Source organism: Notechis scutatus, chromosome 2, assembly GCF_049901735.1.
Source record: "Notechis scutatus isolate UNSWTSFEM ecotype Mainland chromosome 2, rNotScu1.2, whole genome shotgun sequence".
Taxonomy (NCBI): domain Eukaryota; kingdom Metazoa; phylum Chordata; class Lepidosauria; order Squamata; family Elapidae; genus Notechis; species Notechis scutatus.
In genome coordinates this window covers 4,268,039-4,283,449 of record NC_142010.1, presented here as the reverse complement: position 1 = coordinate 4,283,449, position 15,411 = coordinate 4,268,039, and the positions used below count along the sequence as shown (strand labels likewise).

At 48.7% G+C, this 15,411-nt stretch overlaps 1 protein-coding gene and 1 long non-coding RNA gene across 2 annotated transcripts in view; one reads left to right on the top strand and one right to left on the bottom strand.

The window, feature by feature from the left end:
* Positions 1 to 13,436, top strand: part of LOC113428835 (E3 ubiquitin-protein ligase TRIM11-like) — a 19,631-nt gene extending 6,195 nt beyond the window's left edge. Inside the window, exons 3-5 of the mRNA XM_087953376.1 lie at positions 10,429 to 10,547; positions 12,402 to 12,434; positions 12,774 to 13,436. Of these exons, the coding sequence (XP_087809502.1) occupies positions 10,429 to 10,547; positions 12,402 to 12,434; positions 12,774 to 13,252 (631 nt within the window). The 3' untranslated portion in view covers positions 13,253 to 13,436. The remainder of the gene's footprint in view (positions 1 to 10,428; positions 10,548 to 12,401; positions 12,435 to 12,773) is intronic.
* Positions 13,346 to 15,128, bottom strand: LOC148131631 (uncharacterized). The gene is made up of 2 exons (XR_015747128.1): positions 14,831 to 15,128; positions 13,346 to 14,785 (listed from the first exon to the last, which is right to left on the bottom strand). It is a non-coding gene; the product is annotated as an uncharacterized LOC148131631 (long non-coding RNA).
* Positions 15,129 to 15,411: the final 283 nt, after the last annotated feature.

Here is a 15,411-nt window from a genome sequence, read left to right as displayed (position 1 = left end):
TTTGGCGTGGTTTCACTATTCACTCAAGTCCCGATAAAAGAGACCCTTGAAATCATCAAAAATAAATACCAACCAGCTAAACACCTCATGGAACTAACAGAACACTGCTTAACCAACACATATTTCATATACAAAGGACAAAGATACAAACAAATAGAAGGAGCCCCCATGGGATCACCACTGTCACCTGTCATTGCAAACCTGTTCATGGAAGAATTCGAATCCAGAGCCCTGGCCAATGCCATCCTCAAACCCAAACTATGGTTAAGATACATCGATGACACATTCGTGATTTGGCCCCATGGACAAGAAAACCTAAACAATTTCCTAACACACCTAAACAGCGCACACCCCAAAATCAAGTTCACCATGGAAACAGAAACAAACAGACAACTACCATTCCTAGATGTACTAATCTACAAAAAAACAGATGGCACACTAGGATACACCATATACCAGAAGAAAACACACACCAACCGCTATCTCAACGCCCAATCCCACCACCGCCCAGCACAGATAAACTCCGTGGCTAAAACACTAATTACTAGAACCAAACGCCTGGCAGACAAGACACACATTAAGACTGAACTATGCACCCTGACTAAAATATTGACAGCCAACGGCTTCCACAAAAGCAAAATCACCAACTTGATCCACAAAAACACACTGAGACATAATAGAGACCCAGAAGATGAACAGACCCATGGAACAGCTGTCCTGCCCTACATAAGAGGCACTACAGACAAAATTAGTAAGATACTATACAGACACCACATCAAGACTGCCTTCAAAACAGACAGAAAAATAGCAGCCATCCTCAGAAACCCCAAAGACAAAATTGACCTGGAAAACCAAGGCATATACGAAGTCCCCTGTGCATCATGCCCGGCCACATACATTGGACAGACCAATAGAAGAATAAGCACCCGCCTGGATGAACACAAAAATGCAGTCAAAAAGCTGGAACACACTTCCTCACTAGTCCAACACATGGAAGCCACAGGTCATAGCATCAACTTCAATGGCACCAAAACCCTGGCCACTATAGAAAACCCTAATCACAGAATCATCAGAGAAGCCATAGAGATTGAAAAAGACCAGAAAGCATGAATAGAAGAGATGATTCCACCAGGCTGTCAATCATTTGGAAGCCTGCACTCACAAACAAAAAAATCTCCACACCACAAGCCAGGCAAACACCTGGGCACAAACAGATCCCCCTGATACTTCCAGCTCAAACACATCCCAACCAGGCACCCAGATGAAACCCAGCTTCCTAACTAATGATAGCCGTCCATTTACCCGAAGCCAAGCTGCACTAAAGGCCTCCAATAAAGCAACACAATGCTGCCAGCCAATCAAGATACAAAAAGAGCCAAAAACAGACAGAAGATATTAGAGACACCAATCAAGCAGAACACAGCAAACTCCGAGACCAATAAACACAGACCAAGACTCCCAACCAATCAGGATGAAGAAAAAACCATTCTGGCACAGCAATAGGCTGCCCCAAATTTAAATCTGAAACCACTGTAAAAGTCTGACTCACAGACGGACACAATACAGAAGCCTGATGATGGCAGATGAGATTCTGCTGAAACGTTGCTACAACTTTAAAAGAACAACTACAATGACGTGGGAAAATACCCGAACCAAGCGAACACCATATATACATATATAATATATAACACATACATCTGTAATTGTGTAGGTTCAAGGTTATAATTTTTCTTAGGCAAAAAGTAAAAAGAATACCTCTAAAAGGTTGAACAGCTGGAGAAAAAAGAGCAATGGGAGTTTTTTCATTAAAAAAATGGAAGTACTTTATATGTCTGTTAGTGTCTGCAATTTTCAGCCTAATAGAGGCTCCTTTCAATGCTTCGTCTCTTTGTTTTTTAGGACATTGGAAGCATCTTGAAGAAGTAAGTGAATCCGCGTTCCAAGTGAATTTACTTGGAACAGCTTCCATCCTGCGGTGATATCTATAGCACCATCAAACATCCAGATTTGCCCATCCCAGGTCATTGGTAAGGACTCGATAGGTAGACAAAAATGCCAAACCCAGTCCGAACATCTGGCTGACTATGCAATAATAATAACAAAAAAAAAAAAACATCCTTCACATTCTACACAATTGAATTGAAAACCCTTGAGGCTGCATTAGTATTGCGTTATAGAATTCAACATAGTTACTGTTTTGGGATAGAAGCTGATTTTAAGCCTATTTGTCCTTGTTTTTATTATCTTTTACTGTCTGCCAGATGGCAATAGTTCAAAAAAAAAAAAAAAAGGTTGCCCAGGATGAGATGAATCTTTGAGAATATTTTGAACTTTCTTAAGGCTGTGGGAGCTATAAAGCTCTTCCAAAGAGGGGAGAGGTCAACCAATGATCCTCTGGGCAATGATGTTAATTCTCTGGAGCACTGTCCTATCTGCCACTGTGTAATTAGCAAACCATACACAGGTGCAGTAAGTTAAGATACTCTTTATAGTACAGCGGTAGAAGGTCACCAGGAATTTTTCATTCAGTTATTGTTTCCTGAGAAGTCTCGGGTAGAATGGGCGTTGGTTCTTACCTGACACGCCATTTCTCTGGAGCCGTGAGGATCATCCAGAGAGTGGGAGGTGCTTCAGTCTACGTCGTTGATGGCTGAGCTCAATCACTGAGGAACGCTCCGCCCTCCATCACATGGCTCTCTTGCGTTCCCCAGTTTGCATGAAGACGAAGGTGAAGAGAAGGACGTTGCTCTGCTCTTCCTATGCTAAAGAGGTCATTGGCCGAAACAAGGCCCCACCAGACGGTAATTAAAGGGTGGGGCTGGATGATCCTCACGGCTCCAGAGAAATGGCGTGTCAGGTAAGAACCAATGCCCATTCTCCTGAGAGCCGTTCGGATCATCCAGAGAGTGGGACATACCAAAGCTTGGCTGTCCTACGGGAGGAACCCCGTCTGGTCCTGCAATCTCCGAGGTTCCCTGAAGACTCGCTGGAGGACTCGCCTACCAAACGAAGCCTCCGCCGAGGCAAAGGTGTCAATCTTATAGTGTCTAATGAAAGGAGAGGGGGATGCCCAAGTGGCTGCCCGACAAATATCAGAAATTGGAGCCTGAGGTGGCTGCACTTCTGGTGGAGTGTGCTGTGATCCCCCTGGGTACCGGCAGTGCCTGGGACAAATAAGCCTTGGAAATGGTAGCCCTAATCCAGCGGCCGATGGTTGACGGGGACACTTTGTGGCCTAAGGATTTGGGCTGGAAGGAAAGGAAGAGAGATTCTGACCTCCGGAAGGGTTGGGTACGCTTAATGTAAATGCGTAGGGCCCGTCTTACGTCCAGTGAGTGCCAAAGCTTCTCCCTTTCCCGCGAGGGATTGGGACAGAAGTTCGGGAGTATGAGTTCTTGAGCCCTGTGAAAGGTCGAGTTAACCTTGGGCAGGAAGGTAGGGTCCGGTCGGAGAACCACCCTATCGGCATGGAATATGCAAAGGTCCTTCCTTACCGACAAGGCTGCTAACTCCGATATGCGTCGGGCCGAAGTAATAGCTACCAGGAATACCACTTTGAATGTGAGGAATTGGAGAGAGGCTTCCCTGAGAGGCTCAAAGGGTTGCTTAGTCAGAGACACCAGGACCTTGTTAAGGTCCCAGGTAGGGTATCGGTGTATGGTTGGGGGACACAGGTTGGTGGCCCCCCTGAGGAATGCCCGAATACGGGGGTGGTGGGAAAGGGAACCCAGGTTATCACAGTCAATGACTGTGGATAGAGCTGCGACCTGACGCCTCAGGGTGTTGGGGGAAAGCCCTTTCCTCAGGCCCTCTTGGAGGAACTCCAAGACCTGAGCTACGGAAGGTGACAGCGGGTTGATCTGGAGACCATGACACCACTTGCAGAATCCCTTCCAAGTGGCGTTGTATATGCGGGTTGTTGAAGGCCGCCTGGCGGCTAAAATGGTCTCAATAACTTGGTCAGAAAACCGTTCTTTCCTTAAGCGCTCCCGCTCAACCTCCAAACGGCTAACTGGAGCCACTGAGGGTCTGGGTGTTGGAGGGGCCCCTGGGAGAGGGATATCCTGGTCGGGGGGATTCTCCAGGGAGGGGCCACCGATAAGTTGCGGAGGTCCGCAAACCAGGGGCGCCTGGGCCAGAAGGGTGCTACTAGAATCAGCTCTGCCCTCTCGGAGATGAGCTTCTGGAGAACTCTGGGAACCAGGGCTAGAGGCGGGAAGGCATAGAGGAGCCCTGTGGGCCAGGGGCAACGGAGGGCGTCGTGATTCTCGGCCCCGTGGGAGGGTACCTGGAGAAAAACCTGGGGAGTTGCGTGTTGAGTGGGGAGGCGAAGAGGTCTACTAACGGAGACCGAACATTCTGGACGCCTCCCTGAATAGTGACGGATGGATGCGCCATTCGGACTGGTCCACCGTGGTCCTGCTTAGCCAATCCGCTTGGGTGTTTGAGTCCCCTGAGATGTGTTCGGCTCTGAGGGAGAGGAGATTGCGCTCTGCCCAACGGCAGAGGCGTTCGGCCTCCTCATCAAGCGGATGGACTGTGTGCCCCCTGACGGTTGACGTGAGCCTTGGCGGTGACGTGTCCGTGAGTATGAGGACATGCCGCCCGCGTACTTGGGGAGGAAACTGCGCAGGGCCATGAAGATGGCGTGAGCTCCAGCCAGTTTATACTGCACCCCGTTCTACCTGAGACCATGTGCCCTGAGTTGAGAGCGAGAGGATGTGAGCGCCCCATCCGGACAGGCTGGCATCTGTGGTGAGGTGAGGCGGTGGGGCTCCTTGATGAAGTGACCCTTGTTGATGGTGGGGCTTGTCCACCAGAGGAGAGATGTAAGGACTCTTGGAGGTACCTTGACTGTGGCCCTTGAGTTGCTTCTGCCGGTCCGCTGGAACGGGAGCAGGAACCATTGTAGGGGTCTAGCGTGTAAACGGGCCCATGGAACAATGGAGATACAAGAAACCATTTTACCCAGTAATTTGGATAATTCTAAAATTGTAACCTTCCTGGATCGTCTGATATGCCTAACGGCTTCCTGGATACTAAGGAATCTCTCGGGGGAGAGGAACACCTTACCCTGCACTGAGTCAATGACAGCCCCCAAGTGGGAGATCCTTGTAGATGGGGATAGTTGGCTCTTTTGCCAATTAACTAGGAAACCATGGTCTTGGAGGGCCGAGATAGTAACCCTGATGTCCCTCTCTGCTTGGGGTCTGGAGGGAGAGAGGATGAGGATGTCATCCAGGTAGCAATGGAGGCGGACCGGGAGATTCCTGAGATGAGCCGCCAGGGCAGCGAGGATCTTAGTGAAGGTCCTCGGGCAGAGGCCAGCCCAAAGGGAAGGGCGACATATTGGAAGTGGCGGTGGTTGTAGCAGAACCTGAGGAATTTGAAATGGGAGGGTCGGATTGGAATGTGGAGGTAGGCCTCGGAGAGGTCTATGGAGGAGAGCCAGTCCCCTGGCAGATGCTGAGGAGGATGGACTGCAGGGTGTGCATCTTGAACCTGCGATAGACCAGATAACGGTTAAGGCGTTTAAGGTCCAAGATGGCCCTCCATCCTCCGGAGGATTTAGGAACTACAAAAGGTGGGAGTAGAACCCCTGCCCCGCTGGGAGGGTGGGACGGGTTGAATGGCCTGTATTTGGAGAAGATGATGGATTGCTGAATCCATTAGGTTGCGTTTGATGGGGTCCCTTGAGGGGGACGCCAGAAAGAAGTCAGGGGGCGCTTTTGAATTCGAGCGAGAGGCCGAGTCTGATGGTATCACGGACCCAGGTATCAGAGGTGGAAGAGTCCCATCGGTCGGCAAAGTGCTTGAGGCGTCCGCCGATGGGAGGGAGGGACGGGAACTATCTACACCGGAAGGGCCTCCCTCCTGAACCCCTGAAAGGCGCCTGTAGCCGCTGCCCCTCCTGTTCCTATCGGCCGGATCGGTTCAATCCTGGGGCTGGAACGGTCGGGAGGAGGGGGGTCTCGAGTACCTTGGCGGGAAGGGAGACTGGTAGAAAGGGCGGGAGGAGCCTCTCCGAAATGGCTGGGGGGCTCTAGACTCTGACCTCCGAAACAGAGGAGGGAGAAATTTTCTCTTGCTCCGGGTTTCAGATAGCAAGGGTCCAGAGCCGAGCCAAATAGTTTCTCCCCTTTTATGGGGGCAGTAGCCAGCTTAACTTTGTTTTTAACGTCCGCCTGCCAGTGTTTAAGCCATAGCAGGCGGCGAGCAGTGACATGGGACGTTATTGCCCGGGCAGAGAACTTGACCGCATGGAAGGTGGCATCAGCGGAAAATTCCGCCGCGGCCGTCAGTTTTGCTATGTCCTGGTGAGCCCTTGTGTTGGAGGGGGAACATGTTGCTTCAGTTGCCGAAGCCACCGGATCGAAGATCTGGTGAAGAAAGAAGCCGCAGTGGCTGATCTAATGGCCCAGGAGTCCGCTTGGTGAGCTCTACGTAAGGCGAGCTCGGACCTCTTGTCCTCGGGTTTCAGAGCCTCTAGGGGGTCACTGGGGGAGGACGAGGAGGCCAACCCAACAATGGGCTCATCCACCTCGGGGGTGTTGAGTAAGTCACAGAAACTCGACTCGAGGTTAAAGAACCTCCTGTCCAGGCTGGATGGGGCGGGAGGGGCCCTAGTAGAATTCAGTTGATTTGAGACCAGGTCATGAATTAGGGGTGGAGCCGGGATTACCTCCACCTCCACCACGGGTTGACTAAAGATGGCGTCCTCCTGACCTTCTGCCGGGGAGGGGAGAGCTGAGGAGGTTTGCACCGACAGGCCAGAGATGGTCCTGGCTTTGAATAACAGGGATTTGAACATGTGGGGCTTGAACAGGCCCGCAACAGTGGGTTGGTCCGGGGTGATACCCTCATCCTCGGACATGTCCCCCTCCATAGGATCTACCTCCGATAGGGGCTCCTCTTGTTGCATAGACCCCCATTCCATTTCCTCTTCCCCCCCAAATTGGTCTAGATACTCTATATCCTCCTCCGGGTCCCTTTCTGGGAGAGGGCTGCCCCCTTGAGAAGGTACCTGACCACGGGTAGGGTCCGATCTGGGCGAGGACCTCACTGATGGTGGGTCGTGTTCGGGCTCCAGTGAGGGGGGAGTAGACCTGGACATATGTTGAAGGCCCTCTGCTATCCCCTGGCGAATGGCCCGTTCCATCAATGCCTGTATGTGCGCAGGGATCTCGGATGAGGGGGCCTCCTCCTGGCGAAGCCCAGCGGCCGTGGGCGTGAATGTAGCTTCAGGAGGCCATCTGGTTGATGGGCCGGGAACCTGGTGTCCCTGGGATGGGGCTGCGCCTGGAGACGGAAAAACAATCTGGAGGAGGGGGGGGTCTGGAGGTAGAAGTAGCAGAGGGTGCTGGAAGTACCGGTTGTGCCTCTCTGGACTGCCTGTCAAATTCCCTCTCGAGAGCCCTGTGACGTCGTAGGGCGTCTCTCTGAGAAGCCTTAGAAGTCTCTTTAGGTGTTTCCTTAGGAATTTCCTTAGGAGTTTCCTTAGCCTGTTTGCGCAGGTGGTAGGATTTGGATTTGGCCTTCAAAGAAGGGCCTTTGGTGGGAATGTCATCTGCCATTGTACAAGAAAGGACAGTAATACAGTTAAAGGCGGTTGGCTCGCCAAGGGTTCGACCTACAACAAAGGTCGGGTGTCCTTTCAGCTGGCCCACACCCCCTTTTGGAATTTAGATGTATAAATTCTGCAATATAGATGTTGAAATAATTCTTAATACTTATCTGCACAAGCAGGATAACAATCCAATGAGACTTGGAATGCTAAGGTACAATATCAATAAGAAAAAATTACAGGAATAAACTCACCCAGGTCTATCTATATGTGAGTGTAAATATAAAACTATATATGAGGAAATATCTAGGCCTGCATACAGGCAGATATTCCAATGTCTATTAAAACTATTGTTAATATTCTTGTTCTAATATTATTATGATTATTATTATTATATTATTATTATTATTAATATTATTATTATAATAATTATTATTATTGTAATTATTAATATTATTATTATTACTCTATTAATGAAAGATTGCCAATTATCCGAATTAAACGCCTGAGGCTGGAAAGAGGCCTCTGGCAGCTGGAGCTCCCAGGCAACAACCGGGAGGGATAGGCTGCAATCACTTGCCCTGAGCCTGCTGCGGGAAGCCAAAAATTACTAAGTTGTACTAACTACCAAAGGCCCTACAGGCTGAGAGGCCTGTGCTAGGGCCGGTTACTTCGCAGCGCTATGAGGCCTCAGTCAAGATGGCGCCCGCCACGTGGAGGCGCCCTAGAGGCGATCGTCCACGTTTCTAAAGACCCGGGCTGCTCAGGGCAACGAAGTTTTTTACTTCTCCGGCCTTAAAAGAGGCCGAGGAAGTCAAGCAGTAAGTTTTTGCCCCTTCTTAGGGCGAGCGGCGTTTGCGGTGGGGGGGAATACCAGCAGCGCTTATCAGCGCGATCAGTAAAGCCGCTGCAAGCGCGGCGAGAGAAACGGCAGGCAAGAGATCAAATTGGGGGGTTAGCGCCGAGGCGCGAAGTCGCCCGTTCTACAACCCCTGGGGCGAAAGAAACGCGCTCCCTTAAATCCCCAGTCCTGCGCCAGAAGGCTAAGGAAAATAACTTGTTTTTCTCTATAAATATTTCCAAACCTGAGAGCAAGTCTTGGATCGGCCAAGGAGTGAGAAATGCACAGCCTAACTTGACGACGGCTGAGCGCAAACTGGGGAACGCAAGAGAGCCACGTGATGGAGGGCGGAGCGTTCCTCAGTGATTGAGCTCAGCCATCAACGACGTAGACTGAAGCACCTCCCACTCTCTGGATGGTCCGAACGGCTCTCAGGAGAATAATCTTTGGGCCCTTTTGACCAGTACTGCAGTGTGAGCGCCTCAGGTCAGGTCCTCGTTTATGATAACACCCAGAAACTTAAAACTGGCCACTTGCTCCACTTGGTCTCCAGTGATAACCAAGGCCTGGATGTCTGATATATTCCTTCTGTAGTCCACTATAAGCTCCTTGGTCTTATTGGTGTTAAGGACCAAATTATTGTCTCCACACCATGAAAGCAACCGGTCCACCTCATCTTGATAGGCAGACACATCCCCCCCCGGAGATGAGTCCCACCACGGTTGTATTATCTGCAAATTTAGTATTCGTGGCGTGAATGGGAATGCAGTCATGTACATAAAGAGTATAGAGTAAGGGACTCAACACACAACCCTGTGGTGTACCAGTATTAAGAATAAGGGCCGAGGAGGTGTGATTACCTAATCTGACCCCCTGAGAGCAGCCAGACAGGAAATCCATAATCCAAATGTAGATTGAATGAAAAAGCCCAAGGTCCTTAAGTTTAGACACTAGTCTATGTGGAAGAATTGTGTTAAATGCAGAACTAAAATCCATCAAGATGAGTTTGAATGTTAAATCCATCGTCTAATTACCTCTGTCACCCCTATTAGTCATCGGTCATTTGGTAAGATACAATCCATTGTTTTGGCCAAGAGATCCACAAGAATTTTCAAGGGTAGGGAGCCCAAAACTGAAACTTAGTGGCCTCTACTAGATCTCTTGTTTAACTTGATGAAGGTGGATGAATGCAGTTCTGGATGAGGATCCACTGGGTCACCATGGTGCCCATATTTGAATAGCTGGCCAGAGAAATGACTGAAGCCTGGGAAACGGGGGCCCTTGTCAGTCAACAGGAGTTCTGATTTACCACCAGCTCACGAGGTACTTAGGAGCCAAGGACGGGGCCACACAAGAAAAAGGCATTCTGTGAATTAATAGGTGGCCATCAACACCCCACTTAACCAGTGAAAGCCACACACAACCAGGGACCACATAAACACAACGTGTAGAACAGCCCAGGGCACACATTCTGGCGAGGGAGAGAGAAGTTCCCTGAGGATGGGCTCCAGCCTGGGTCCAAAAGCTCAGAAGACAAAACCTCTGGTAACCAACCCAGACCGGATCCTATAGCTATCCAATCCTCAAGCACCGTCTGATGCTTTAGGAAGCTGCTTCTATTGGTAGGTTGATAACGGTTACAGGAACTGGGCATGGCTAGTCCAGGGAAGAGAAGGGCCAGGGGAGACACGATAGCAGTGTTCCGGTATGTGAGGGGCTGCCACAGAGAGGAAGGGGTCAAGCTGTTTTCCAAAGCACCTGTAGGCCAGACAAGGAATAATGGATGGAAACTGATCAAGGAGAGGTTCAACCTAGAAATAAGGAGAAATTTTCTGACTGAGGAGAATAAACCAATGAAACAGCTTTGCCTTCAGACGTTGTGGGGGCTTCATCAGGAGAAGCTTTCAAGAAGAGGCTGGACTGCCAACTGTCAGAAACGGTGTCTGGTCTCCTGCTTCGGCAGTTGGGGGGGTTGGACTAGATGACCTTCCAACTCTGTTATTCTGTTCTTTTGTCTTGCCAGATTCCAGGCTAAGAAAACATATGAGAATCCGGTGGGTTTACTTCTAGAGCCGAGGTGGACAATCTGGGATTTCAGTGATGTAATTCCGCTTCTGAAAAATGCCATGAAAAAATTGAGAGGTAAAAAAATAGCCGCTGGGGTTTTACTGGATGACATTTGGAGCATCCAAGAGAGATTCTGGATCACTGTCAGGGGGATCAAAGAGGGATCAATTTCAGGATGAGTGGAAGAGAGATCCTCATTTCTCTGGGGGAAGGCCTTGTGTCTTGGCACCAGGAGGGGAAGAGGAGCTTTCTGGTTGCTCCCATTACAGATTTGCTAAAAAAGGGAACCATTAGCTACTCATAGTTGACCATTTACAAGCAATTCTCAACTTACAACAGTTCGCTTAGTGACTGTTCACAGTTAGAATGGCACTGAAAAAGTGACTTATGACCATTTTTCACAGTTATGACCATTGTATCATTCCCACAACCATGTGATTTACTTTTGGGTGCTTGAGGACGGGTTCATATTTATGACAGTTGTAGTTGGGAACACAGGCAGCAATCAGAAGAAAAAGAATTGGTCAGGAAAACGGTTTTTCGAAGAAGGAGGTGGCCAAAGAGAGCAGAGACCAAATATGAGGTGCAGGGAGACACTCTGTCACAGAAGAAATATGGATGGCACAGGAATGAGAAAAGTAGTTTAAAAACAAACAAACTGCGGACTGGATTACAAACTCCAGTTGCAAGGAAACCCCTCTTCCAGGGTCAGTTTCTTAAGGCAGTGAAATTGGGCAGGTGATATAATTCTTTGCACTGGCAGGTTCAAGGGGTTTCTGAATTGGGAAATTTCCCCTCCCTCTCCTCTCTCCCCCCTTTTGCTTCTCTGACACTCGTTGGGAGGACTGGAAGACTTCTGGTTTGGTGGCAGAGAGGACAACAGAAGGGGATCCTTGAGGCTATACAGACTCAACTTTAGGCAGCTTTAGTCTATCAGAATTTTGCCTACAACTAGTCAAGGCAAGATGATCTTCTCCTTACCTGCAATTCTTTCCTTTCTCTCCTTCAGCCTTTTTCTAACCCCAACTTTTCACCGCACTTTCTAGTTTACACCCACTGTCCTTTCTTCCTATAGCCAAAAGGGTTTCTCTCCTTGCTTGGGCCGTTCCCTTGGCTGCCTTTTCTGGGCTGAGTCTCCTTTTCTTTCTTCCTCTGGCGTTTCCTCTGCTGTGACTTTTGCTCAAGGAGCCCTTGCAATTTGCTTTGCAACTTTTCTTGACTTGCTCCTCAACTCACTTTTTCTTTTCTTTCTGAGTCTATTCAGAAAATCCTATCCCCACTCCCACCCCCTTTCTGGTTTTCATTCCCCAGAGGGGTAATTAAACGTGTCCTTCTTTTCAACAGATTCTACTTGTCACAGAAAAGGGACTGGTGGCTTGGCTGAGGTTTCTTGGATTCTCACTTGGATCCTGCCCCCCCTCTCCCTCATGAATTTGAGCATGCAAGAAGGGGCAGGAAAGGAGAAAGGAAAAGAGGAAAGAGAAGGAAAAAGAAAAAAAGATGGGAAGGGAGCAAGGAAGGAAAAATAAAGAAAGAGGGGAAGGAAGATGTTAGAATGAAGAAGGAAGGAAAAAGAAAAGGAAGGAAGGAAGGAGAGTATAATGAGAGAGGGAGAGTCTGAGGGAAGTCCTGCCTTACCACTTGGTCACCACAGGAGCCCCCCCTACACAAGTCTCGTGTCACTCCCACCAAGCCACGCCCACATATGGCCACACCCACCCCAGCCCTCTGAAGTCAAACAAAACCCTGATGCGGCCCTCAATGAAATGGAGTTTGGCACCCCTGATATATAGCCACCAACGACATTTTAGCTTGTAGCTTTCCTTCTTCCTTATTTCCTGAGTTGAGTCCAAGGAAAGCAAACCAGGGTATCTTCTGTTGCTCCAATTCCAGTGATGAGATGCTGAATCCCCCTCTTTTCTTCCCCAGATACTCTGGAAAGGGGACTTCAACTACAGGAAGGTAAATATGAATTATGGGAATTGCAACTGCTTGCTATTTTAAGCTGTGATGCCAGTAACCTTAAGAGAAACATAGATTAACCAAAAAGAAAAATATAGGATTAAATACCTTAATATACCTTAGATACCAGGAAACTTTAATGATTGTATGATTTGTGAACTATTCTTTTCCATTAATATGTACAATATGAGCTTATACAGCAGAGACAAATTCCTTGTGTGACTGATACACACTTGGCCAAATAAAGCTGTTGTTCTGTTCTGTTCTTTTCACACACCAGGCCTGCAGCTGAAGCTCTTGTCCTTTTCCTTCCTTCCTTCCTCCCCTTCCCCCTTACAGTGAATGTAACTCTGGATCCAGACACAGCCGATCCTGACTGCCTTAAGATCTCCGAAGATCGAAAAAGTATCACAGGACTTAAGGGATGGTCCACTAAATGTTCTGTCCTTGGCTGTCAGATGTTCTCATCAGGGAGACATTTCTGGGATGTTATTGTAGGTGGTACAGGAGAATGGAGTGTAGGGGTTACCAGCAAGCCAGTGAACGTTAAAGATGTTCATGCGAAGACCAGGAAGTGGCAGATTTGGAAATGGGAAGGGAAATACAAGGCCATCTCTCCGTCAAAATGCTTTGACCTGGTCCTGTCTGAGAGGCCCACAAGAATTCGCATCTCTCTCAACTGCGAAGTGGATCAAGTGAGCTTCTTTGATGCCAGGACCGCAGCTCTGCTCCATACATTCTCAGATGCTTCCTTGGTTGGAGAGACCCTCCTGCCCTATTTCTGTTTGTATGAAGGCACCTGCATGACACTCCCCTAACAGGTTAGGTGGCCTTGTAAATTGAAGGAGTGGATCAATCAATTGATCTAGAGAGAAATAACCTGACCATCATTTAAATCTCCCTGAATTAAAAAAAGTATGAGGTGTCTTAGAAACTTTATAGGCTTTAGCATCATGTCTTCAGGTGTATGAATATTAAAAAATACCTTATCTTACAGCTAAACCCATAAATCATGGTTTTAGATGTCCATCATAACTCTCTCATTTATGTATCAGGCTTGTTTGTTTAATGTTTAGTTGCCATCAATGATTGTGGAAGTTCCCATTAACTCAGTGTATTCTGTAATTTTTCCCTCTTTTTTTCTTTCCTCCCCTGTTTTTTTCTGTTTCCTTTTAAATATGCATATAATTGTCATCATCCCAACAAACCCTAGCAGGGCTTCAGCAGCTATTAGACTCAATATAAGCTTTACAGCCTTACAGGGGTGTTTTTTTTTTTACAAATCCTACTGCTACTTCTGTCTTTTTATACTTCACTCACTCAGTTATCTACAACAATTGGATTATTGATTATAAGACTGATCTAATTTTATAGGTGCTTCATGGATTTTAATTCCTCCCTTTGCAATTTTACGTACATAAATTTATTTTTTCCTTATGTTATTCTGCCAATATGAGATTTTATTTCTATTTTAGAGTGATGTTATTAGTTTTACGGTGTGTGAAAAAAATATCAGTGGATTGTTCAGTGTAACAACTGAAGTCTGACAAGCTGCTGTTGCCAAAGGAGCAAGTGAGGAATCCAAACATACCTAATACAGGTGGTCCTCGGCCTACAACCACAATTGAGCCCCCAATTTCTGTGGCTGAATGAGGCAGTTGTTAAGTGAGCTTTTTCCCATTTTACGACCTTTCTTGCCCCTGTTGTTCAGTGAATCACTGCAGTTGTTAAGCTAGTCACATGGTTGCTAAGTGAATCTGGCTTCCCCATTGACTTTGCTTGTCAGGAGGTCACAAAAGGTTTGTTTTTCTGACTCGGGGACACGGCAACCGTCATAAATAAGAACCAATGGCCAAACGATGGAATGTTGATCATGTAATCATGGGGATGCTGCCATGGCCATAAGGGGGGGGGCTGCTGGGGGCTCACGGGGGCTTGGGAGGGCCCCTTGCTAAGATTCTGCAGAGTTCAGAGAACCCTCAAATCCCATTCCTGGCTGGCCCCGCCCACCCCGCCCCTCCCAGGAGTCCCCATGCAGCCCGTTTTGGATGCCAGGTAAGTGCAGGCTGTGCGCAGAGGCTCCGGGAGGGTGAAAAATGGGCCTCCCGGAAGTTCGGGAAGGCCAGAAATGGGCCCATTTCCGGCTTCCAGGGAGGCTCCAGAGCCCGGGGAGCACAAACACCCCCCACCAACTGTGGTGCAGGAGGCTGACTAGGCCACACCCACCATGGCCACACCCACCCAGCCAACTGGCAGAGCGGTGGTCGCCAACTGGTGGGCCAGGAGATAATTTTGGTGGTCCGAAGAGAAATGTTCCCCCCAAGTACTCCCCCCAAAAGCAATCCAGGCTGCTCCGGAACACAAGGCTGTGCCACCCACATGACCTGCCCACCCACTGGCCCCCACCCTTCGACCGAGCGCAAACCTTACCTTGAGTAGAGCCACGCGAGCTGGAACTGGAAATTAAGACCAATGGCGGGGGAGGGAAATCCGCCCCGGGGTGGATTGCTGACGTTGGTGGAAAAAGTCAGTCCCATATTCCAGAGCTGCAGTAGTCACAGGACTGGCCCTTTGGTCATCCTGGAGCAGCTCCTCCAGTCCATGGCAGGCCGGTGCACCCGGGTGGAGGAGCAGCTGCTCTGGGATGACCAAAGCACCAGTCTTGTGACTACGGCAGCTCTGGAATATGGGACCAACTTTCCCACCAACGTCAGCAAGCCATCGTCTGTCAAAATTCATGTTAGTGGTCCGCGGGATTTAAAATTACGAGTTTGGTGGTCCCTTGAGGTCCAAAAGATTGGCGACCCCTGGGGCAGAGAACCCCTTGCTAAAACTTTTGAAGCCGACCCCTGGTCATAAGTATGAAAATTTGTCATAGGGCACTTTTAATGTGTATATCAGTCGTGGGATTCAATTTCTTTTACTACCAGTTCTGTGGGCATGGCAGGGGAAGGATACTGCAAAATCCCCATTCCCT